The following is a 25,907-nucleotide window of genomic DNA, read 5'->3' as shown; positions in this document are numbered from 1 at the left end:
ATCCATCCATCCATCCATCCATCCATCCATCCATCCATCCATCCATCCATTAATCTGCAAGCTGTCACCACCAGCTTAGCAGCCCTGCCACGGAGACACTGTGCTGGGGAATATAGGTGGCAGGATGAGGAGAGAAGGGGGCATCCAGTACCTTTGCTGAGGCCAGTGGGGGTGGGAGCTGTGGTGCCAAGGGAGGAGGCAAGGGAAAAGCGCCTGGTGACATCCTTCTCCTTAGCTTCAGGATCTGGTAGGACAAGCAGAGAGACAGGGTTAGTCTCCAGGGAGCAGTGCATAGGGACAGTGGGGAGTGCTGAGGAGAGAAGCTGAGGTTTGGCTTTGGGATTTCCCCCAAGCCAATCAACCATCTGGTAGGATAGTCCAGGAAATGAGACACTCATGATGGTAAATGTTAATGATAACATCAATTTGCATTTCTCTAGCTCTCTGCACACTGTCTCATGATATCCCTTGTGATTTAGGTGCTATAGGTATTATTTCTCCCATTTTACAGATGGGGAAACCAAGGCCCAGAGCGATGAAGTGGCCTGCCCAGAGTATTATGGCTAGTAAATGTCTGAAACTGGATTTGAACCCAGATCTTCTTGATTCCAAGGTCAGCCAGTCTTCCTTTAAGTCCTTCTCTTTCTTTAAGATGAGGCCCAGACACCATTTTGTGCATGAAGCCTTTCCTGGTTCCCCATCCATGAGTGTCCTTCTCATAGTACCTTCAGTTTAAGTACTTTGTATATAACTGTATTTATCAAGCTTATATTCACACTATACACGTTTTCATATGTCCTTGTTGTCTTCTCCATTGGGATGGAAACTCCTTTGGAGTGGGACTCCGTTCTTTGTCCTTGTTTCCCCAGGCCCAGCACAGTGCCTCAGGGCACAAAGGAAGCATTTTTTGGTGTGATTCTGGATTGCCCATTCTTCTTAGATAACCTGCTTAACCCAGTGAGAGTCCAGAGCACAGGCCTAGTGAGACACAACTAGAAGGGCCTTTAGAGGTAGACCACGCAGCCGTGGGGATCTCCAAGTCAAGGGGCATGTGGATTTCAAGTCTATTCCAACTTCTTTCGGTAGAAGGGACCAGATCTGTTATTTCATTGTTAGTATGGGGAATTCCTGATGCGGGAGTTTCCTTTACCAATACGCTTAATTGACTCACTGCAATTTAGAGTCTGGAAGAGGTGCCTGGAGCACTGAGAGGTTAGCTCAGGGTCAACCGCAGCAGGCCTTGGCCCCTGGCAGGGGTTCATAGAATTGGCACGGCTCACCCGGATTCCAAGTCCAACTCCTTCACCCTGCTGTCTGAAAGTCCACTTCTCTTAGGAAGGCTTGCTCGATGCCTCCTCTGAACAAAGTAACCCAGGACTCTGTGGTGTACGTCCAGGGCTTAAGATCCATCCTCGAAACACTCCAACCCCGGAGAAGCAAAATGACCTCGGGAGACACAAAGTAGGCCCTTACTGAATGCATGTGGAACTGAACTAAATGAAAAATCCTCTAGCTATTTATACATAAATGTATATATATGTATGTATACATATGTTTACTAGCTGTGTGACCCTGGGCAAGTCACTTATCCCCGATTGCCTTGCTGTCTCTCTCTCTTTTTACTTACACACATACACACACACACACACACACACACACACACACACACACACGCTTAAAGCGACCCTTGCAGAATAAGTGAGGACAAATTCTAGGCCTAGCTAGAACATTTACATTATCTTCAGGTATAAGTAATCTGAGAGGGAAGGGTGAAGCATTTATTAAGCTCCTACTATGTTTCAGGCACTGTGTGAAGCACTTTACAATTATTATCTCATTAGATCCTCATCACATTCTGTGAAGAAGGTACTATTACATCTCCATTTTAGAGGTGGGGAAACTGAGGCAGACAGAAGTGAAGGGACTCACCCAGGGTCACACAGCTAGTAAGTGTTGGAGGCTGGATTTGAACTTTAGTCTTCCTGATTGCAGGCCCAGCATTCTATCCGCTGTGCTCCCCGAAAGGAGAAGCAGCGCTCATTGCGTTTCTTCTAGCTTTCTGACGTTACAGGCCCACTTAGCATGGGCACTTCAGAGTTCAATATCATCGACTGACTGACTGACTTTGGTGGGGCTTGCTGGCCACAGAACTTGGCGTCTCACTTTCCAAGCACATCATGAAGGTTATAAGTTCATGGGAAAAGATGTTCTGGGGTTCAAAGGTTCTTGAATTTCAGTAAGAAAGCTTTTGCAATAGAGCAGTTTCCTCCCTTCTTCCTCCACATTTATATACATATACACACATATACAAATATTTATATATAGTATATTTATATATAGTTAGCTTGTGAGTCTCTGTGTGTGTATATACACACATACATACATATATATATGTAAGCACTGAGTAAGTCACTTAAGGCTCAGTTTCCCCATCTGAAGATGAGAAGAGGAAGACAAAAGTTCAGACAAGTAGACCCTTTCCCATGAACCTTCCTTCCTCACCATGGCCCCAGTGGAACATCTCGGAAGGCTTGTCTCTGGAGGAATCATCCTTCTGTTGAACGTTTCCTTTTTGGGGGAGAGGGTGGTGGCGTGTGAGTGTAGGGAGAGGAGAGAAACCTATATGATAGAAGTATCCAGCCCAGTGGATTTCTTTGTACAGGATAGGGATGAGGATGAAACATTTCAGAAATGAAGGTAATGTAAAATTAAAAATTGAAACAAAAAATATTCAGCATGTGGCATTGTGATGCTAATTCTCCATTCTAAAAGACACAGGCAAAGCAGTTCAATTTGGGGAGTAGAGGAAGAAGGGAGGAAACAGACTTTCCTCACGTGGTATTCTGCCAAACTACAACGCAAAATTCAACCTAAATTTAAGATCTGGGGCTTAAACGTCAAACAGAAATGGAAAAAGGGCATTTCCCAAGGTCTCTGCTTTTGGACAGGGTACAAAGTTTTTTTAAGTAAAAAAAAAGTACTTGGTGGCACCCAGGCCTGCCCCAGCCCTTCAAAGTGGGCACCCTCCTGCTCCTAAGAGTGGGGCCAAGCTCTTTTGAGAGCTGGCTGGGGATCAGGAAACTCCCAGGAGAGTTTACTTGGTTGCTTGGTTTTCTTAGCACAGGCTTGCCCTGTTTTCACAGCAAAGTTTCAGATATTTAAAAAAGGAAGGAAGGAAGGAAGAAAGAAAAAAAGGAAGCAAGGAAGGGAAAGAAAGAAAGGAGGGAAGGAAGATAAAGAAAGAAATAAAGAAAAGAAGGAAGGAAAGGAGTGGGAAAAAAAGAACACTGCCTTGGGTGTCAGAAGATGGAATTTGTAGTCTGAATCTCTGTTCAGCCACTTTATTTTTGGTGTGAAGAAATAAGCATGTATTAAGTATCTATTACGTGCCAAGCACTGTGCTAAGGACTTTAAAACATCTCATTTGAGCCTCACAACAAGCCTGGGAGGTAGGTGCCTCATTTTACAGATGAGGAAACTGAGGCAAACACAGGTGAAGTGTCACACAGTTAGCAAGCATCTAAGGCCAGATTTCAACTCAGGTGTCCCTGACTCCAGACTTAGCCCACTGTCCACCTAGCTGCCTCATAGGATCAGAGATTGGCAGCTGGAAGGGACCTTGGAAGTCCTCCATTTTGGAGGAAACCTGAGGTCCAACTCGATGGAGCACTTCCCCACTCTCACACAGGTAGATGATACAGAAGCAGAGCCAGGATTGGAATTCAGCTCTGGACAGCGCTGCACTGCCTCTGTGGGCCTCAGTCTTCTCACCCGTCAAATGAGGTCACTGGACTATTAGATACCCTCCAAGGCCCCTCCTAGCCAAACCTAAGAACCCGAGGCTTTGGGGGTTGTTTTGTTTTCCCTTCTTTTAGCTGAACCTTGCATTACTTTCTTCATTCGTTCACACGGCTTTAGAACCAGAATAAAGTGATTATTTTGAATTGTGTTTGGCTTGAGCTGCTTTTAATGAGGCGTGGAGCAATCTGGATGAAAGCTGCTTGGCTGCCTTAGCAGGCAGCTGGATTTCCTGATTCAATTGGAAACTGCAGCTATTAGCCAGATAAGTACTGGTTCTGTCTAAGGCAGAGGTGTGGAACACAAAGCCACATGTGACTCACAACTCTTCCTTCCTTCCTTCCTTCATCTCTCCCTCCTTCATTCTCTCCCTCCCTCCCTTCCTTTTCCCTCTTTTCCTTCTTTCCTTCCTCCTTTCCTTCCTCTCTCCCTCCCTCCCTCCCTTCCTCTGTTTTCCTTCCTTCCTTTCTTCTTCCTTCCTCCCTCTTTTCCTTCCTTTCTTCTTTCTCTTTCCTTCCCTTTCCTTCCTTCCTTTCTTCCCTCCCTCTGTCCTTCCTCTCTTCTTCCCTCCTTCCTTCTCTCCCTTCCTCCCTTCCTTCTCTCCCTCCCTTCCTTTCTTCTTCCCTCTAAGTCAAAGTAAATAGCAGAGATGGGGTTTGAACCCAGGTCTCCTCTACCTCCCTATCCTGTGGTGTTTCCGTTGCACCACACTGCCTTCTCTCTTTCCCCTCCTAGCAACCTCTCCTCTGCAAGGAGGAGGTTTTATGTGCTTGGCACATAAAAGGTCTCATCCTTTACACACGTTGTCAACTCTCTTTCTGGTGCCTTCTCTCTCTTCTCCTCTTGACAGGACTGACTAGCCCCCTTCCTTCTTTTCCATTCTCATGACTAGGAGCTCCACTTTCCATTCCCAGATCTGGGGAAACGATGGTAAAGAGGCAGCCAAAATGGCGGGTCATGACCATAAAGGGTTTGTGCCTGGTTTCCCCAGTCCAGAGCCGCAGGCTTGGGGCCTCCTGGAGGCTGGGTGAGGTAATCTGGGTTCTTCCCAGTAACCTCTTTGGAGCAGAGGGGGGCCAGAGAAAAGGAAGCCAGCATGGCAGCATTTTGTGTGGAAGGCCCTGTCTCTAGGCTTGCCAGGAGAGGGAACTAGGGGGCTGGTGGGCAGCTTGGCCGCCTTCTCCTGCCCCACAAGGTTGGTGGCAGTTGACACGACCAGCACTCCAGAGTGAACTGAATTTGGATCAACATTGAGTTCGTCTTCCCTAAAGTGATGGATTGGATCAAGGGTTGGGAGGTAGAGGTGTGGGGGCAGGAATCGCTGAAGTAAAAGGACACGCTCTGTTCAGTCACTTCCCATTTTGAATAATTGTCGTTGTTCAATCGTGTCGACTCTTCATGACTTCATCTGGGGTTTTCTTGGCGAAAATACTGGGAGTGGTTTGCCATTTTCGTCTCTAGCTCATTTTACAGATGAGGAAACTGAGGCAAATAGGGTTAAGTGACTTGTCTAGGGCCACACAGCTAGTAAGTGTCTAAGGCTGTATTCGAATTTAGTTCTTCCTGACTCCAGGCCCAGTGCTCTATGCGATGCAAAATCTAGCAACCTAGATGATCGTTTTAGAGCCAGAAGGGACCTTAGAGGCCCTGTAGTGCCACCCCGTAATTATACAGTTAGGAGACTGAGATTCAGAGGGGTTGATAGGACTCCAGCCCAGATCCTCTGCCTTTAGAGTAAGCACTCTCACCACTAACCCTGCTGCATCTCCAAACTGTGCTCGGCACAGATAGAGGAGCCACACTCCCTGGAGTTGTCTCATTATATGTATTTAGATGTCATCCAGAAATTGTTCAGAACCTGGAGCCTACCTTCCAGCTTTGGAGAGAGCCTGGGTGCCTTCTGTGTCATCGTTATAGACCATTAGGCACTTAATAATGGCTCTCTGGTGAAAGGGCCACCTTCTTTTTTTTTTTTAAATTTTTTTTTTAAGGCAATTGGGGTTAAGTGACTTGCCCAGGGTCACACAGCTAGTATGCGTCAAGTGTTTGGTTTGAGGCCGGATTTGAACTCAGGCCCTCCTGACTTCAGGTCCAGTGCTCTATCCACTGTGCCACCTAGCTGCCCCAGAAATGGTCACCTTCTAAGCCCCCAAAGATCCTGCCGGTTCAAGGACAGAGACCCACTGCCAACACCTTTGGGGGAAATGAGGATTTTGAGCGGGAAGAAAATGAAGTCCTTAGCAGTGTCCGGCACATAGTAGGTGCTTAATAAATGTTTGCTGATGGACTGAGATGGGAAATGCATTTCCCAAGGTCAGAGGGAGGCTGTCAGCAGCAGAGGCTGGATTACAACCCAGATCTTCTGGTCCCAACTCCTATGCCCTTCCCCACTGCCTGTTAACAGATGGCAAACAACCCATGTGAGAGTCTTGCAAAATCAGCCTCTGAGATGCTCCAGGTTGACTGGCTTACTCAAGCGGCAGACTCCAAGAAAATAGGGACCGCTGGTGGTTACTTTTGCCTTTTCTCCATTTTTTTTTAAATGACCTCGAGAGGTAGGTGCTATCATCGCCATCATCATCATGATGCCTATTTTATAGATGGGAAAACTGAGTCTCAGAGAGGTTAAAGCAGCTTACCCAGGGTCACACAAGCTAGCAAGTGGTTCAGGTGGGATTTAAACCCTAGTCTTCCTGAATCATTGAAAGGATTTGACTCTATCTCTGTTTTCAGAGAATCACAAAATACATGTCACAACCTGGATGCCAAATGGGCAGAGAAACCTACGGAGTGACCTGAATTCTTCCTGCTGGGGCTGGGGCAGGGGAGGATGATGGAACCAGGCAGGGTCCAAAACTCAGTCTAGGTGGGTCCTTGCTCAGGAGTCGCTTTCAGGCCTCTGGTTGTCTCCAGGCCATACCCTGTACCCCCAGATTCCCTTGTGTCCCTGGGATTGTCCTTATAACTGGGGAGGCCCAGACCTTAATTAGGGGTTCAGTTCTGGAATTCTCCGAAGATTCTGAGCTGCTGCATAGGGGATATGTGATGAGAGGTCATGTATCTTATTTTAAATAAATCAACATCTATTACCACCTTGTAACTATTTGCATGTAATTATATGTGTACATGTTCTGCCCATAGAATGTAAGCTCCATGAGGGCAGGGAACTGTTTCTTTTTTTGTTTTTCTATCCCAGTACTTTCACAGTGCCCAACTCATGGTAGGCACTGTTTAACAAATGGTTTTTGCTTGACTGGCTTACTGATACTACGTCCCTACTCTGCTGGAGGAACCGTGTTAGGCCCTGGGGATACAAAGATGGTTGCTGCCCTCGGGAAGCTAATAGTCTAATGAATTTAACTTGTTGGGGGAGGGGGAGTGTGACACGTACAAAGATAGTTTTTATGCAGGGAGAGAGCCAATGATACACGGACAACACAGGGCTCATCTTTCTCCTAAAACCGTCCCCTTTTCCCAACTTCCTACTATTTATTTATTTAATTATTTTTTTGGGCAACTGGGGTTAAGTGACTTGCCCAGGGTCACACGGCTAGTATGCATCAAGTGTTTGGTCTGAGGCCGGATTTGGACTCAGATCCTTCTGACTCCAGGGCTGGTGCTCTATCCACTGCGCCACCTCGCTGCCCCTCAGCTTCCTATTTCTGCCGAGGCTCCCTCCCACCACCCCTGACTAGACTGACAATCTGGGTGTCATCCCCAGCTCCTCCAGTTTGTTCAGCACATATCGTTTGCACAAATTTGTATCTTGTCTCCTCCATTAGACTGTAAGCTTCCTCAGGGCTGGGACTGTGTTTTGGGGTGTTTTTTTGGGTTTTTTTTGCCTTTCTTTGTATCTCCAGCACTTAGTAGGTGCTTGATTTGACTTGTTGTTTTGATCATCCCCTTCTATAAAATTTTACAAAGGAGTTTTTATCCTAAATTGACCCTGTCCTTGGTTGCCACAAGTCTCCACATGGCAAGGGGAGCGATGTTTGCTGGCTGAAGTAGTTTCTAGGCTCTTCTAGCCTTCTCATTGTGGCAACTGGTATGCAACTGTTAAATTTCCTTAGGAAAATGGTGATAGTCTATGCTGAAATTTATTCTTTTATTCTTTTCTTTTCTCATTAACTTACTGGAAAAGGTAAAGTCAGAGTTGCTTTCATTGTAAAAAAATCAATCCACAAATTGCTTGTTTTATGCCTGGCACAAGGGGGTACCAAGAAGAGGCAGGGCAAGACTGCTCCCCAGACTCTGCCTTTGGCCTATTTCCTTTCTCTACATTCTTTTTTTTTTTTTGCAAGGCAGTTGGGGTTAAGTGACTTGCCCAGAGTCACACAGCTAGGAAGTGTTATGTATCTGAGGCCGGATTTGAACTCAGGTCTTCCTGACTTCAGGGCCGGTGCTCTATCCATTGCACCACCTAGCTGCCCCCTTTTTTTAAAATTTAATTTTGTTTTTTTTAATTGGGGTTGATATTTATTTTTTTTTTGTTTTCAACATTTACTTCCACAAGATTTTGAGTTCCATATTTTCACCCCATCTCGCCCCTCTCCCTACCCCAAGATGGCATGCACTCTGAATACCCCTTCCCCTAGTCTGCCTTCCTTTCTATCTCTCCCCGCTTCTCTTATCCTCTGAAACCACAACTTTTAAGAGCCTTCCTGGCTCCAAATCTACGGTCCTAAACCTCAGAAGATTATCATGCAGACAAGACTCAGGGAGTCATCGGACCATAGGTTTGAGCCAGGATAGACTCTGGAGGCCATCTGGTCCAACCCCTCCTTTTATAGAAGAGCCTGAGCCCCACAACAATTAAGCCACTTCTCGAGATCACATGTAGGGTCACACGCCTGGAACTTCAAGGGACCTCAGTGGTCATCTATCTAGTCTAGTGCACACCATTATAATACCCAAGAACTGATCCTCCAGTGTCTGCTTGAAGCCATCTCAGGAGGGGCACCCACCACTGCTGGAGATAACCCACTCCGTTTTTGGACAGCTCTAATTGATAATAAGTTTTTCCTGCCACTGAGCCAAAATTGACTTTTTTTGTAGCTTCTACCCTTTGCTTTTTGTAGCTTCTACCCTTTGCTCGCGGTTCTGCCCTCTGGGTCCAAACAGAGCAAGTCCAATCCCTATTGTACAAAAGAGCCTTTCAAATACCTGAAGATAACTATCACGTCTCCCCTGAGTTTTCTCTTCTTTAGGCTAAACACACCATTTCTTCAACTGATCCTTCAATGTCACAGACTCCACCATGCTGGTGGCCCTGCTCTTGATACTCTCCAGATTATAAATGACCTTTTAAAACCTAGACCAGAGGGGTCAAACTCAGTCCAAAACTCCTCAGTGCACCTGAACCAGATTAAAATGTAATTGGGGGGTGGGCCAGAGCCAAGATGGCAGAGTGAAAGCAGCAAATTGCTTGAGCTCTCCCCCAAACCCCTCCAAATACCTGTAAAAAATGGCTCTAAACAAATTCCGGAGCAGCAGAACCCACAAAAAGACAGAGTGAAACAAATTTCCAGCCCAAGACAACTTGGACGGTTGACTGGAAAGGTCTATTGCACCGGGCTGGGAGAGGAGCACAGTTCAGCATGGGTTATGAAGGCAAAGACCAGGCCTCAGTGAACCTGGAGCAGGCCTCAGGATTGAATCAAGGGGAGCTGTGGTGGTTTCTAGACTTCTCAACCCAGAAACACCAAAGACAGCTTAGAAGGTCAGTAGGAAAGGTCTGTTGGACCACGGTGAGAGAGGAGCTTGGTCGATTCCCAGTCTTGGCACAGCCCCGGGGTGGCAGCTGCTTCCAGAGCTCTTGGCCCACAGACCGAAGGGGAATCAAATGGCTGATCAGAGGGGGATTTCAGGGACCTCTTTGCTGGTGCTGAGGCAGGATTCTCTTGCTCTGCCCATGCTTGGATCTGGGTCGCAGTCCTGGGTGGTGGTCCTGGGGCGAGGAGGAAGAGGAGGGCTGGTGTGGAGGAGCTTGTGGTGGCAGTGGAGAGGGAATCCTCCTCACAGTTCCAAAGCAGAAAAGAGTGCTTCTGGTCACTCACAGACCAGAGCACAGGCCTGACATTTTACAGGTCCCTAGAAGTATCTCTGAAAACAGCTGCACAGAACCCCCAGAGCTTGGGACAGCACATTCTCCACACTGGAAGCAGACCCCTACCTTAACAAAGAGTTTAGAAGTCAAATAATTGGCTGGGATCATGAGCAAACATTGTAAAAAAGTCAGGCCATATGATCTTACTTTGGTGACAAAGAAGATCAAAACATACAGTCAGGAGAAGACAACAAAGTCAAAGCTCCTACATCCAAAGCCTCCAAGAAAAATATGAATCAGTCCCAGGCCATGGAAGAGCTCAAAAAGGATTTTGAGAAGCAAGTAAGAGAAGTAGAGGAAAAACTGTGAAAAGAAATGAGAGAGATGCAAGAAATTCACGCAAAACTAGTCAACAGCTTGCTAAAAGAGACTCAAAAAAATACTGAAGAAAAAAATGTAATAGGGAAATGTTTAACAAAATAAAAAGTACAATACAACATAGATAATGTTAATTTGTGGTCTTCAAATATGCGGCCTGCAGGGATTCATTTGTATTTGAGTTTGATACCACTGGCCTAGACTGACCACAAAACTCCAGATGAAGTCTGACAAGGGCAGAGTCCTTTCCCTGCTCCTGGAAGCTACGCCCTTCTTAATGTACACCAAAATGGCATTAACTTTTGTGGGTGCCATAGTACACTGCTCACTCATATTGTTGTTATCATTGTTCAGTTGTGCCTGACTCTTCATGACCCCATTTGGGTTTTTCTTGGCAAAGATACTGGAGTGGTTTGCCATTTCCTTCTCCAGCTCATTTTACAGATGAGCAAACTAAGGCAAAACGGGTAAAATTACTTATCCAGGGTCACACAGCTAGTAAGTATCTGAGGCTAGGTTTGAGCTCAGGTCTTCCTGATCCTAGGCCAAGTGCTCTATCTACCGCAACCATCCAGCTGCTCCCACTCATATCGAGCTTGCAGTATATAATACCTCTTGATTTTTTTCTGAATAACAGCTATCTATTGTGGGGTGTGCCATCTTATATTTGTGAAATTGATGATTTGTACCCAGCTGCAAGACTTTACATTTAGCTCTACCAGATTTCCTCTTCTCCGTTCAGCCCAATACTCCAGTACTGTGACTCTGCCAGACAGCTGGTTAGCAATCCTTCCCAGTTTGGTGTCATGTCCAGTTGGAATACAGTCAACATTTTAGGCTGTCAAGTTCTTTTGGTGGACAGAGAAGAAAGTGTGGCCGCACAGTTCTACCTGTCTGATAATAGAAAGGAGCCGGCCAGGATGAGAAGGGTGTGGTGCTGTAGGAAAGATGCTGGATGGGAAGACATCCTGACTCTGACACTAATTGCCTGTGTGATCTTGGGCAAGTGGAGGTGCCTCTCTGGGCTCTGTTGTTATCCAACATGTCAGCTTACCCTTTGAGCTTTGTGAGGAATGCAGGTACGACAAGGATATTCAAGTCATTGATAAAAACGTTAGCATTAAACAGTTCAAGACCAAGCACAGATCCCTGGGGCACCTCACTAGGGACCTCTTTACAAGCTGAAATAGAACCATCTTGGATTACTCCTTGGGTCTGGTCCTTTGATTAATTCTCAATCCACCTATGTAGCCCAACTCCCTTCATCATATCCTCTAGTATAGCATGTGACTTTGTCTAATCTACAAATCTTTCAGGTTTGCAAAACCCTTTCCCCACAACAACCCTGTGAGGTAGGCAATGTAAATAGGATCATCCCCATTTTACAGCTGGGGAAACTGAGGCTCTGAAACATAAAGTAAGAATCAGAGCCAGGATTGCAAACCAAATCTCTTGACTCTGAGTGGACCATTGTCCACTTTGCCAGAGTGGAAACAAACATAGCATGGATGCACATTCAGATTAGCCATACCAAATACTGCACTTTTCAAGGGGTGGGAGGTAGGGAGAAGGATGAAGCGGAAGAGACAGGATGGAGTCTGGAGCAGTGGGAAACAAGGTGGCAGCTGATGAGATGCAGTGAGCGGTTCTTTTACCTTTGGGTGGAGCTCGGCGGTTGGAAAGCCCTTGCAATGTGAATCGCTTTCTAGCAAGAGCTGAGCGCTCAAGGGTAAGGTTGGCAGAAGCATCAGCTAGGAGAGAGAGGCAGAGGGGAAAGAAATAAGGCAGGAAGCGCAAATCTGAAAGCTCGGGGGACAGAGAAGGCTTCGGCGGGAGAGCTGTTAAAGCCAATAGGGGAACAGGCAGGCACACGTGCACAAACCATCTCCATTTCAGGTGATATTAAGAACTATGGGGACGCTGATCAGCAGAAACGTGCAGGAATCAGGAACACTAGGTTAGCTACCTGCTTCCAGAAAAGAAAGGGGAAAAAAGAGAAAAGAAAATGGGGGAAAGAAGACGAGAGGGGAAAGATGGGGGAAGAGAAGAGGGAAAAGATGAGAGGAAAGAGGGGAAGGAAAAACAGAACAGGGGTTTTTGCTTTTTTGTTAAAAGGCTGTTTCCTCACTCTTTGAGGAGCTGAAAGCACCATTTATGCAGGTTAAAATTGTCATTAACTGATATTTAGATTACACTTTTAGGCTTTCAAAGCACTTTATACAAACAGTATCTTCTTTGGTCCCTTTAACAACTCTGAGGTTGGTTCTATTTTTATCCCTATTTGACACATGTGGAAACTGAGGCTCTAGGAGGTTAACAGATTTGCTCATAGTCACATAGCTAGTAAGCATCAGGGGTGGGATTTGAACCTGCATCTATCTGACTCCAGCTCTGGAGTGCTATCCACCACTTATAATACCTATGATCTTACCAGTAGGGATAATCAGATTGTTCTGAATGTGGTCCCCTACATTCAAGCCCCTACTATCCAGGCAAATTACCACGCCAATTCATTAATGACATGAAGTATCTAATGAGTCTCACCTAGGACTAGGAGAGGTATTGGAAGAATCTGACTTATTCTCTAACTCCCTCCATCCCCTGGCAACATGTATGGGAGACAGAGAGACAGAAAGTACCACCATTCAAACTTTACAAATGGAAGCCCTGACAAGCAGCTTGCTCAGGGTTTAGCAGCAAGGAAAGAAGGGGACTTGGGCCAGGAGCAGGTCTCTTTACATGTAGGCCAGTGAATTATCCTCATGTGATCATTTATTTAGTAAGCAAATTAACTTTTTCTTAAAAAAAGAAAAAGTATTAGCCTAAAGTACTCTTTTGAGACCAACATCCTAAGTATTGTTCAATCTTTTCAGTTGTGTCTGACTCTCCGTGACCCCATTTGGGGGTTTTCTTGGCAGAGATACTGAAGTGATTTGTCATTTCCTTCTCCAGCTCATTTTACAGATGAGGAAACTGAGGCAAACAGGGTTAAGTGACTTGCCCAGGTTCATACAGCTAGTAACTGTCTGAGGCTGGATTTGAATGACTTTGCTGACTCGCATGTGGTCCTGGTGATGGATGGGAAGGTCTACTATCCAAGGGCCAATCTCACTAAGCTCATGAGGACCTCGTCAGGACTTCAACAGAACCTCATCAGGAAGTTTCTCATAAAGTGATGGAGTTTTTTGGCCTCAGCAGCTCTTGAAAATCACCTACCGAGTTGCAGAGGGGAATCAGTCTTAGTGGAGGGTATGTACCCATGAGGTTGAAATCACAGATCCCTAAAGCATTGAAGTTGTACCAACTGGTCCCAAAGAAAACTGAGAAACTGGTTTCGTGGGTGAGCCAGAAAAATTGGTGGGTTTTGTGCCAAAAGCAGGGCATAAATCACTGATAAAGCCCAAGCTGACAATGGGTCTTGACAGTCCTAGCAGGCTTCGGAGTTAAGAAAACTATGTCCCCCAGGGAATTGACACCTCAGTGTTTTCTAGAATCCATGGCCCCCTCACTTCCCGGCATTGCACCCCTCCCAGCCCTATCTCCCAAGCCCAAGGCTGAGCACTAATTCTAACGGCCCTCAACCATTACTCTTTCCTGGCAGTTAGCCCTTAATTCATTTCATTCCCATCAGTTCTCTGACCACTGGGTAAAAAGCCCATTTTCAGCGGCATTGTTATTAACGGTGTAAATCTTTGCAAAATCAGATTCACGCGCCGCCGAGAACAAGCAGGTTCAGTTTCCCTAGGATGACTGGAGTGGGGGAAGGGTTGCATCCCAAAGGAAGGAAAAGGAAAAAGGACAGGACCTTGGGAAGGTGGGAGTAGAAGTAAGGAAGACCTCATTTAAACCCTTGAAGGGGGCTAAGGTCGCCTCCAGTAGGAACTCTGTGTATAGATCGGAATCTCTAGGCCAGGGGTTGTTAACCTTGCTTGCATCACAGATCATGTTAGGCAATCTGGTGAAAGCTGTGGAATCCATAGGTTACCCTTCTTGGAATAATATTTTTAAATGCATAAAGCAAAATACATAGGATTAAAAAGGAAATAAATTATGTTAAAATGCGGATATCAAAATATATTTAAAAACAACAACAACAAACAAAATCCAAAAGCAAACCCGCCAAGGTTAAACATCTCAGGTTAAGGACCCCTGCTCTGGACGGTCTGAAAAGATTAGCCCGCTTGGCCTCTCTGGGCCTCAGTTTCTTCGCCTGTAACATGAAGGGAACGGACCAGAGGACCTCTGAGGTCTCCTCCAGCTCTGGATGAGCCCACGATCACAGACTTAGAGCTGAAAGGGGTCTCATAAGCCCTATAATCCAACTCCCTCATCTTTCAGACGAGGAAACCGAGACCCAGGGAACTGAGGAGACTTGGCCAAGGTCATTGTCATATTCTCAGGACTGTAAATTAAAGGAAAACATTTCATAACTGCAAGTATACCCTGCTTGAAATAGGCCGTAAGTTGTGTGGGAAGGACAGCAACAGAAGAGATTTACTATACAGTAAATTCCTACCCATTTAGAATATGATTTTATTTACCCCCTTTCCCCCCAACCAACATATACATAAGCATCTGGGAATGTGTCTCTAGTATCATTCAATCAATGAACAAACATTTAAGCATTAAGCTCTGTCTATGCGCCAGGCACTGTGGGCGTTGGTGTTGGGAATGCAAGGACAACGAATGAAACAACCTCTGTTCACAAGGAGCTTACACTCTAGCAGGGGAGACAGAAGGCATGGCTATAAATACATACAAAGGAAATACAGGGGAATTGGGGTGGGAGGGGAAAGACACCCACAACCTGGGAGGGATCCCGCTTCATGTAGAAGGTGGCATTTGAACGAAGCTCTGAAGAGAACTACAGATTTTAAGAGGCAGAGGCGAAGAGGGAGTGCATTCTAGTCATGGGGGACGCTAAGGCAAAGGCAAAGTGTTGTGTGGGAGGAAGAGCAAGAGAGTTAGTAAGAATGTGTGAAAGCGGAATATTGTGTGATAATGCTAAAAAGGTAGGTTGGAGTCACATCATGAAGGCCTTGAAATGGCAAATCAATCAGTCAGTAAGCATTTATTAAGCACCTATTACGTACCAGGCACTATTCTAGGCACAAATAGAGGAGTTTTTATTTGACTCTAGATACCCGAGGTATTTGACCCAAGAGTATATTGTAGGACCAGGGGCTGGACATCTGCCCTGCCACTGTATGTATGCCACGCCCTGTTCCCTCCCACCCATTCCTTTCCATCTCTTTCTTTCTCCAGGAATGATAACCAAAACAACACCACCTTTGTTATTGTGGAGGGCAAGACAATGCCCTGCACTGTGTGTTCCTAGGATTCCAAGTCCCATCCCACCCTTGATATGGTAGGCTCCCTGAAACAGAGATTACGTTATTTCTTTTCTTCGTATCTCCAGTCTTGTACAATGCCTGGCACAGAGTAGGTGCTTAATAAGTGCCTGGCACAGAGTGGGTGCTTAATAAGTGCCTGGCACAGAGTAGGTGTTTAATAAGTGCCTGGCACACACACTGGGTGCTTAATAAGTGCTTGGCACAGAGTAGGTGCTTAATAAGTGCCTGGCACAGAGTAGGTGCTGAATAAGTGCTTGGTGACTAGAATTAAATCGAGAAAGGAATACGTGATAGGTTTAGTCACAGACTTGTTTGTCTCAGCCAAAATTTAATTAGGATTCAATTCAGATCACCTTTCTCTGATGCCTCAGATGTGCAGTTATCTGTGCAGCCCCAAAGGCTATGCTCAGGCCATGCCTGAGCTCTGGAAGATCCTATGAGCTGAGCAAACTCCATGTATTGGCCTATAATCCAGACTCTGGGCATTCCAGAACTTGCCTAGACAAATTTCAAGAGGCTCCTTATGGCATTAGCCTGGAGTGATGGATTTCCAGTAAATCCAGTGATGATTTCCACGACTCTACATGTGACCAGGTCTCAAGACCTTTTACCATCCTGGCCGTCCTCTTGTGTTTTCTTGGATACTAATGTTCTGTTCTTGACCATAGGCTGACTTGAGATGACCATCTCTGCTTCACCCTCTTAATCTTAATTCCAATTCTCTGGATCCTCTCGGATCACCCTGATTCTTATCTTAATTTGGTTTTAACTTTTGAAATAAAAAATTTATAAATATGCTCTGAGACCAAATACAGTCATTTGGATTGGAACAATCTAGTCTGAAAACGATCTTGAGGAATGGGCTTAGAGCAGGGGTGGAGAACCTGAGGCCTTAAGGCCCCGTGTGGTCCTCTAGATCCTCGATTCAGTCAAAGGGCCACACTTGAGGACCTAGAAGGCCACATGTGGCCTCCAGGCCACAGGTTCCCCACTCCTGTCCTAGAGTCTGGGAAGAGGAAACCCAACAAATCCTGAGTACAAGTGGGACCAGAATACAGCTTTCTACCCCAAAGAACTCAGACATGTTGGTGAAAGTATTATACTTTTATTAACAATTAGTATTGGCTCTCCAGGGGGCAAAAAGTATGCACAACACACTTTTAAGTTTAATCTGCATTATTAATATTTTCTAGACAATCGACAAAATCAATCAAGCCGTGATTAGTAGTGTTTCTCGATTAAATTTGACAATTGATTGGAGCCTAGCCAGTGAGAGCCTTCTCCAGCGCAGCCCTGCCTGGACTATACTTTTCTACCTTCCCTTGGGAGAAGGCCATTTCTTTTCAACGTGAATCAGCTTGAGATCTAGTATTACCTTCACCTAATTCAACCTGAACAACCAGTTGGAAATAAATCCATTTTGGCCCATAGACGGCAACAGCCCTGATGACTTTTCCAGCTTTTTCCCCATCCAGTTTAATGGTGGGCCTAGAACTCAGGGTTAGGGGTCCCTCACACTGGTGTTGTTCACCGGTACGGGCTCAGGAGTAGAAGGCGCCCTTGCCCACTGGGTCCCTTCCCTTTGGGCCCCTTACCTCGTTTTTGCCTGGTACTGTTGGGACTGGGATTTTGGTTCCTGTTGGTAGAAGTTTCTAGTCCCGATGACTCAGGCTTGGTTTCATAAATACTTGCTGATTTTCTGCTGTACCTTCAGAGAAAGAAAATAGAAGTCAATAGGAGAAAGTAGGAATGACCCGCATGTGTACCCTTGGACCTTTATGTAGCATTCACAAAAAAGTGTCACCACCCAAAAAGCCAGGCTATTCAATTCAATTCATAGGATCACAGTTTTGGAGCAGAGAAGGGACCTGAGAGGTTATCAAAGTCTAACACTTTCATTTTACAGATGAGGAAACTAAAGCACAGAGTGGTTAAGTGAAGCGACTTGTCCAAGGTCATAAAGCTAGGAAGTACCAGATTCAGGATTTGAATGTAGATTCTCCTGACTCCAGATTAAGCCCATTTTTCATGGTCCCATGTTACCTCAATTCAATTCAGCAAGGACTTATTACCTACTAGGATGTACCAGGCATTGGGAGTTCAAAGACCCCAAAAAATTAAATAATTAAATAGTTCTTTGCCTGAGACAGATTACAACAAGTATGTAGTTATGCAAATATTCCAATCTACTTTATGAAATTATAAGGTGTTAGAAAAATTACCACAGGGATAACTGGTTGAGGTCATTGGAAGTCTGAAGGCTTTTTGCCCCCTACCCTTACAGATGACAAATACAACTGCCATAAGTCTGAAAGAGGCATACACTTATATCTCATTATCTCTGTTGCCTCCTACAAATGGGGCCATTTGAAAGGGCTTGGGGGGGGCCAAGAACCCCACAAACTTTGAAGTCTGATACCCTAGAATTTCATCAAGTTGACTGAGGGCCTCAATGGATCTGGAGATCCTCTCATCACAGCCCCCTCCCCGAATATACACACAAAATAAATAAATACAAACTATTTGGGGTAGCATTAGCAATAGGGGGAATTAGGAAGAGGCTTTCTGTAAGAGGTGATACTTGGCCTGAACACAGGAGGGAGTTCTACAAGACAAGAGGTGAGCAAGGTAGGGCGTTCCAGGATTGAGGGATAGGCTGGGCGTCAGCGTGGTAATGGAAGACGAAGTGTCAGGTATAGGAAGAGGCTGGTCTGGCTCAAACATAACTTTACAGAGGCATAATGGGTAATTAGACTAGAACGATGAGTGGGCGCCAGATTGTGAATCACAAGCTTACTGGACAAAGGGGTGACTTTGGGGGCTCCAGCCATCATTGACCCAGGGCAGGGAGGAGACAGCATTAAACAATGCTATCTCTGGCACAGAAGGTGGTTGAGGCAAACTGTCACTTTCTGACACCTACTGTTGCCTTCATGGTGTGTTTCCTTGTTCTACCTGGGGCTGACTTCCATGGCTTTTGACCATTGGTCCAAATGCAGATCTCTGCCTTACCCAGAAGAACATAGGCTTGTCAAGAAACAGCATCGTGCTGAGGCCGCTCCCTTTGTCCCCAACAGGCCCCCCTCTCTTAGGCCCTTGTTAACTGTCTCTATGTTGGGTCTATGTTCTGTGGAGCCAGGAATCTGACAATTATCAGCACTGAAATCCTGAGATTCTTGTATGAATGGGCACAAGTGGAAACCTAACAGTACGGGTGTCCAAAACAAGGGGTAAGGGCAAATGAGACTCCATCCCCCCACTCCCACTTCTACCCTCTCTGAAACAAAATGGAGTTTATTCAGCCTGTGATGACCAATAATAAGAATGATAGCTAGCATTGATGTGGCATTTTAAGATTTTCATGCAAAGCACTTTACAAACATCATCTTATTTGATCCTCATAAAAACCCTGGGTGGTAGGTGCTATTATTATCCCCATATTACAGATGAGGAAACTGAGGCAGACAGAATTTAAGTGACCTGCCCAGGGTCACATAGCTATCTAAGGCTGAATTTGAACTCAGTTTTTTCTGATTACAGGGCACTTAGCCGCTTCTATGCTGTGCGATGAACAGTTTGGAATAAACCAGTGAGAAAAACTTTCAGGGGAGTGATTTAAAATGTTAGGAGAATAAACACTAGATGAACTACTCTTTAATTTTAGGTGGTACAGAGTGGGGTTAGGAAGTTGCCCATGATGTAATAGAAAAATCATGAAGTCAAAGGACATGAAAAATAATTTAAAAAATAAGAAATATACTTCTTTCACAACATGATTAATGTGAAAATGTTTAATATGATTGTACATATACAACCTATATCAGATTGCTTGCCATCTTGAGGAAGGGGGGAGGAAAGGGAGGAAGAAAAAAATTTGGAACTCAAAATCTTGTAAAAGTAAATATTGAAAACCATTTTTACATGTAACTGGAAAAAAATAAAATACTATTAAGTGGGAAAAATTAAGAAATATAATGACATGAAAACACACTTCAGGTCACTGATAAGAGACCCCCCAAAAATCTTAAGCTGTCAGTTTGGCAAAGATGATAAAAGATGGAAAGAAGTAATGTTGGCAGGGCTGTGGACGGACAGGCGGACTCCTATGTGGTCAATAGGAGAATGAATTGATCCAGTTCTTCTTTTGGGGGGAAAATTTAGAATTACATGAGAAAAGTAGATAAACTCTTTATTCTCTTTGACCCAATGATTCTACTATAAGTCACATAGCCTAAAGCAATCAAAGACAGAAAGAAAGGCCTATAGCTAACAGATATTCATAGCAGCATTTTCCATGGTAGCAAAAAACTAGAAATAAAGTAAATGCCTATTGATTGAAGAATGGCCAGATGTGTTGTGAGATATGAATGTAATGGAAAATGATTATGCCTAAAGATGACAAAAGATGGCTAGAACCAGTGAGAGAAGGGAAAGCCTAACATACTGTCCAGAGGGCTGTGTGTTGACCCAACTATTTTGGAAAACAATTTGGAAGTATGCCAGAAAAGTGACTGTCCATGCACTTTGACCCAGCAATGCTCTATGGCTGGGCATTTACCCAGACAAGGTCAAAGACCAAATGAAAGGTCCATCATCATCATCATCAACAGCATAATTATCACTAACATTTATATAGCACCTACTATGTGCCAGCACCATGATAAGTGCTTTACAATTACTATCTCATTTGATCCTCACAACAACCCTGCGAGGTAAATGCTATTTATTATCCTCATTTTTGCAGACGGGGAAACTGAGGCAAATGGGGGTTAAAGTGACTTGCCCAGGGTTCACATAGCTAGAAAGCTATCTGAGGTTAGAATGGACTTCGGTCTTCCTGACTCCAGTATTTTATCCATTGTGCCACCTAATTGCCCATATAAATCAAAATATTCACAGCAGCACATTTTTTGTGGGAGCAAAAGGACTGAATACAAAGTGGATGCTTCTTGGACAAGATTTTAACCTGGAAGAAGTGGTTTAAAGCCAGGGGGTCCCTGTCTCGAGTGGAAGGGGCAGGGGAAGCAATTAAGAAGTCATTGGCAACTTTGCAGAAAATAGTTTCAGTTGAATGATGAGTTTGGAAGCTAGGTTACAAAGGGTTCAGAAGTGAGTCAGAGAAGAGCAAGTAGAAACAGCAAGACAAGACAGCTTTTTCAGCAAGTTTAGCTGAGAATGGACAAAATATAGGATAATACTTTGGGGGGACAGTAGGATGTAGTGGAGATCTTTTTAAGGACAGGAAATACTTGGGCAATTAGTTTACAGGGAGAGGTCAAAGATTTGAGAGCAAGAGGATAATCGAGTTTGCCTTCTGCTAAAGAAAATGGGAGAGAATGGGATCAAACATACATGTAGAAGTGTTACCCTTGGTAAGGAAAAAGGCCACCTCTTTGTGAGAGACTGGGAGTAAAGAGAAAGGAATGAGAAAGGAGATGAAGTAAATCGGTCTTGAGATGTAGAAAATAGAAGAGGGAGCCCACATGGAATGACCTCAATTTTCTCAATAAAAGAAGGTACAAGGTCCTTAATTGAGAGATTGAGAGAGAGAGAGAGAGAGAGAAGAGATTGGGAGGTATGGGAAACTTGAGGAGAGACATGAAGGTTTGGAATAGCTTCGGTGGAGAGTAAGATAGGGAATCAATTAGGGAGGAATAAAAGGACTCCCTTGCTGCAGTGAGGGTCCAGATGAAATTGGAGACCATGAATTTGTGACATGAATTTATGTGCCCACTTAGCATCATTATGTAACTCCCTCCAGAGTCATTTGGCAGCTCATGAATAGCAGCAGAGGATGTGGGTGGTAGGAGTAATCCAGAGCTGAGATTTGAAAGAGTAGTAGTAACTGAGGTTTAAGGGAACTGAGGAACTGGGAGGCTGGGGAGCTTGAGGACGCATCAGTGTGAACATTGAAGTTTCCCATTATAAGAGCAGAAGTTGGGGAGGAGAAGAAGATGGTGAGTCTGATGCAGATTGTCTTGTAAAAGGATGGAGAATGACCTGAGGGTCAGTATATAAAAGCTGCCATGATGTGGATTGGGTGGAAATTTTTGATGGCATGGATTTCAAAGGTGGAGCAGATATTGAGTGACGGTGGTAAAGAGAGAGTCTGGAAGTAGGAATATCTGACTTCTCCTTTAGGACGAGCATGTTTAGGGTTATGAGAGAAGGTATGACTGCAGATGCTGGTCCAGTATAGACAGCATGAAGTCAGGTCTCAGACAGGGTTTTTAGATGGAAAGAGTGTGAGAGAAAGATTTGGGACCAAGAAAAGTTTGTTTATCATGGAAGTGGAATTTCAAAGAACAGAGTAGAAGGGGTGGGTAGAGTTGGAATGATACATGGGTGGGGTAGGTTTGAGGAGGATGAGAGAAGGGGAGGTTGGGGTTGGGGGCACTTTGCTCCAGTCATTGATCATTACAATGATAGAGAAATGGGAGAAGCCAGAGAGGCAGTAATGGGTGAAGAATGAATAGCAAGCTCCTAATCTCCTAAGGGGGGAGCAGAGAATGCTGGGCTAGACTTAGGACAGGGAAGCCCCTGGTCTGCTGATGTGACTTCTCTTCCCCTCAGGGAGCTGAAGGAGGGGAGGGATGGTGGGGGGTAGTAGTCATTGATGTATAGAATTCCTCACATGAAGCGCTCAGAAAAAAAAAAAAACATAACCCCGGCTTACAGATCTCAAACAAGTGAAGAAAGTCAAAGTGAAATTATTGTCCAAGCCAATGCCCCAGGAGTGTGAGTCAAGAAGAAACTGGGATGTTGTGCCAGGTGAATCACAGGGCTCACAGTAGAACTGGAAGGACCTGAGAGGGCATGTTTTTGAACCATTTCATTTTAAAGATGAGAAAGCTGAGGACTGGGGAGGTGAGGTTTACATAGTCACAAGCTGTAAAGCTGGTATTACTACCCAGGTCCTTGGACTTAAAAATCAACCTGTTCTATGACATCACCCCAGTGAACTAAAGGGCTCATAAGTTACACAGAGACAATGATAATTATGATGATAGATAGATATGTAGATAGATACATAGAGATAGATAATACAGAAGTAGATAAATGATATAGATGATCAATATGTGATAGAGATAGAAAGATAGAGAGGTAGATAGATGACAGATGATAGATAGATCATAGACACATAAATATGCAGGTAGATTCATAGAGAGATGGTAGATAGATAAATGGATAAGTGATAAATGATAGATGATATAGATGATTGAGAGGTGATAGAGATAGAAAAATAATAGAGAGGTAGACAGATAGATGATAGATTATAGAGAGATAGAGAAATAGATGGGTGGATGTTAGAGAGATGATAGATAGATGGATAGACAGATGATAGATGAAAGATGGATAGACATATGACAGATGGTAGATAGATGGATAGATGGTAGGTAGAGACAGATGGATAGATAGAACATTTTTTTAGCCGTTACTATGTTGCTAAGTGCTTAAAATGCCAAGTGCTGGGGATACAAATAAAAGCCTTTACTTACCCTCAAGGAGCTTACATTCTAATGGGGGAACACAATATTTTGGAGATCTGAAAAGGGAAAATGGGACCTGCACCAAGGTGGCAGGTGAGGAGAAGGAGAAATCTGGAGAATCCAAGTGTGGGTGAGGTGAAGCATACCCAGGATTCTTCCTAAAATAGTGGACTTAGAGAGGAAGCCCCTAACCTGGAGAGCAGGACCTTAGAATCGAGGTTTAATTAATTGATTCACTTTAAATCACAATTTATTTTTATTACCATCAATTGCAAATGGAAGGGCAGAAGAGGAAGAAAGAGAAACATAAAGGTACAAGGCGGGAAAGGCTTGGTAGGTTTTTAGGTGAATATTAGCCAAAGATCTTGTCTCAGGACTTGGTGGACTTCCAAGTATTGCTATCTGGTAGCTGCTCCCTTTGGATAACCCGATTCATGTTGCTCTGCTCCTCTAATCCTTCAGCCTACAGAGCTTCTAATCAAATGACGGTTACAGTGGAAATTATTCTTGGGGCTATAGAGTTGAGAAAATCCAGTTTCTGTTTGGATCTTGGCCCAAGGACAGACATCATGGTATGCTTATCTAAGGTCTATATATGTTTTCATAGCATTTAATAATAAATATTAATATCTTTAGTCTAGAGAAGAATGAACAGCATATTCCAAAGCAGGGACCTGCAATCTCTTTAAGTGAGCCAATAAGTTCGTTGAAGAGCCAGGCAGTGTTGGAGGAAGCCATTGATAAGGCGAAGGTGTTCTTAGGAGAAAATGAACAAAGTGGCAGGGGGAAAGGAGTGAGAGTAAGATAAAAAGGAGGGGAAGAGGCAAAAAAAGAGGGAAAAAGAGGAGAGAAGAAATGGTGGAGAGTGGCCAAGTGCCACCCCCAATGGCCTCTGAGACACTCAGTGGCTCCTGTGTAAGAGTCCTTTTCTCTTATGCCAAGAAGGAAATAGAAGTGAGGGAAAACCAAGGAGAATCAGGTCAGTATGCCTTGTTATGGTCTTAAGAGAGTGCTCCAGAGTCTCACTTCATTTGAGAGGCACCAAAGAATCCTGATCCACAAAGACAGCTATGGGGGGGGGGGGGACAGTCAGTTCATTATACAACATGGAGGTGAAGAATGGAAGTTTAGCATGTAAGAGCTGGCAGGGACTTAGGGGACATCTAATCCAAACTATCCATTATACAGCTCAAGAGGCTAAGGGCCAGACAGCCCCTTGTCCAAGGTCACCTCGCTGGTCAATGGCAGAGCCAAGAGCAGACCTTAAGCATCCTGATTCCTAGGCCAGGGTTAAACACCTGGAGGTCGAATAGTGAAGGAGGCTTCCAGAGAAGATAGCTCATCTCCCTGTAGGTCATACATGTAGTACAGATAGGTAGGGCTGGTTGTGTGGGTGGAGAGTGGGGCGGGACTGAGGCAGAGCTGTAACTAGCGATTTTTATACCTGGGGCAAGTGTTGAGAAGAGGAGGTGAGATTCATCCGGCTGCCATTAAGAGGAGTGGAGGGGACGTGGGAAATGTACCAGGAGGTTCCTGAGCTGCTGAAGGGGGAGGAAGGACAACTTGCGATGGATCACTGCTGCCACCCCCATGAGGATAGCCTGGGTAAAGGCGGAAGAGTACCTGGAATGTGGCTGTCATTATCGCCCTCTAAACTTCCACTCTAGGAAAAGCCCCTGTCATCTCAGCCTAGCTGCAGCTCTGGGTCCAGGCAGGCTTTCTTTCCAAAGTCACTGAGGCCACATATTAACCAAGGCCTGATGTGAAGGGAAATGCCAACTTGTAGCGGAGCTGAAGCATCAATAATCACACCATTCACAGCAAGTAATAGAGGAAAAAGAAGAAGAAAAAACCCCAGCCAAAGGTAATGAAATGGCTGACATCTGTGGGACACATTGTTTGGCTCAGGAACTGCTGTGCGCCATATTTCTGCTCTTGGGCTCCCACAAAGCCCGAGCCCAGAAAACTGCTGTGCTCTAAACTGCACAGGGCCCAAGAAACTGCTGAGTCAGAGCTAACTGTGGCATGTCAAGGGCTTGGCATGGTTTTTGTTTCCCTTTGTGTCTAGAGGACACAATGTCTAGATGTTGGGAAGTGGGCCTAGACCAGCACTAGGGGCCCACCCTGAGATCCCACACACACACCCCCAGGTCATCTACTCCCTGGCCTACGGGCAAGACACGTGGGTAGAATTTCACCCATGGGGAATGCTTGCCTTCTTCTGATGAATAAGATGGAATCCTAGGCTTAGGTGGGAGGGGGTAATGTGGAAGCTACTCAGCTGGTGTCTTCAACAGGAAGTTAAAAGATACCCCATCAAGGAAATGAACAAAACACCTGGAAGGAAGGCCAGCATCTTGGTGCATCAGGAGAATGGGGACGTTCAAACCACATCAGATGTGAGATGATTTTAAAAACCAAAAGACAGGGGGAAGTACCCACCTGTGAGATTGGTCAGTTAGTGAGAAGGAAGTTAGGACATTTTAAGTTTACTTTAGTTATTTCTGGGTTCTTCATACATACTGTCTGGAAGGCACTCCCTCTTCACTTCTGCCTTGTAGAATCCCTGCCGTCCTACAGGACAGCTCGAGTGTCCTGTTCCCCCCTCCTCCCACCTGCAGGAGGCCACCTCTTCCACCTCCAGCAGCTAGGGCCTGCCCTTCTAAGGCCTTACTGCTGCTGTATTTATTTTACGTGTAGATATTTTTATATGTCTCCCCAGTTAGAATGTAAGCTTCTTGAGAATAGGGCCTGTTTTTGTTTTTTCTTTGTTGTATTTGCTTAGCACAATGCCTGGCACATAAGTAAAAGCTTAGTTAAGGCTTGTGGATGGATCGAACT

General features: G+C 44.9%; 1 protein-coding gene across 1 annotated transcript in view; it reads right to left on the bottom strand.

Annotated features, from left to right (window-relative positions):
* MCF2L2 (MCF.2 cell line derived transforming sequence-like 2) overlaps positions 1-25,907 on the bottom strand; it is a 359,025-nt gene that overhangs the window by 16,931 nt on the left and 316,187 nt on the right. The window contains exons 26-27 of the mRNA XM_027875876.1: positions 17,172-17,284; positions 152-244 (exon numbers count right to left, since the gene is read on the bottom strand). Of these exons, the coding sequence (XP_027731677.1) occupies positions 152-244; positions 17,172-17,284 (206 nt within the window). The remainder of the gene's footprint in view (positions 1-151; positions 245-17,171; positions 17,285-25,907) is intronic.

This window comes from Vombatus ursinus, unplaced genomic scaffold (assembly GCF_900497805.2).
Source record: "Vombatus ursinus unplaced genomic scaffold, bare-nosed wombat genome assembly UNPS02014810.1, whole genome shotgun sequence".
Classification (NCBI taxonomy): domain Eukaryota; kingdom Metazoa; phylum Chordata; class Mammalia; order Diprotodontia; family Vombatidae; genus Vombatus; species Vombatus ursinus.
Note: the sequence above shows the minus strand (reverse complement) of the source record. Positions and strands in the feature narration are given on the sequence as shown.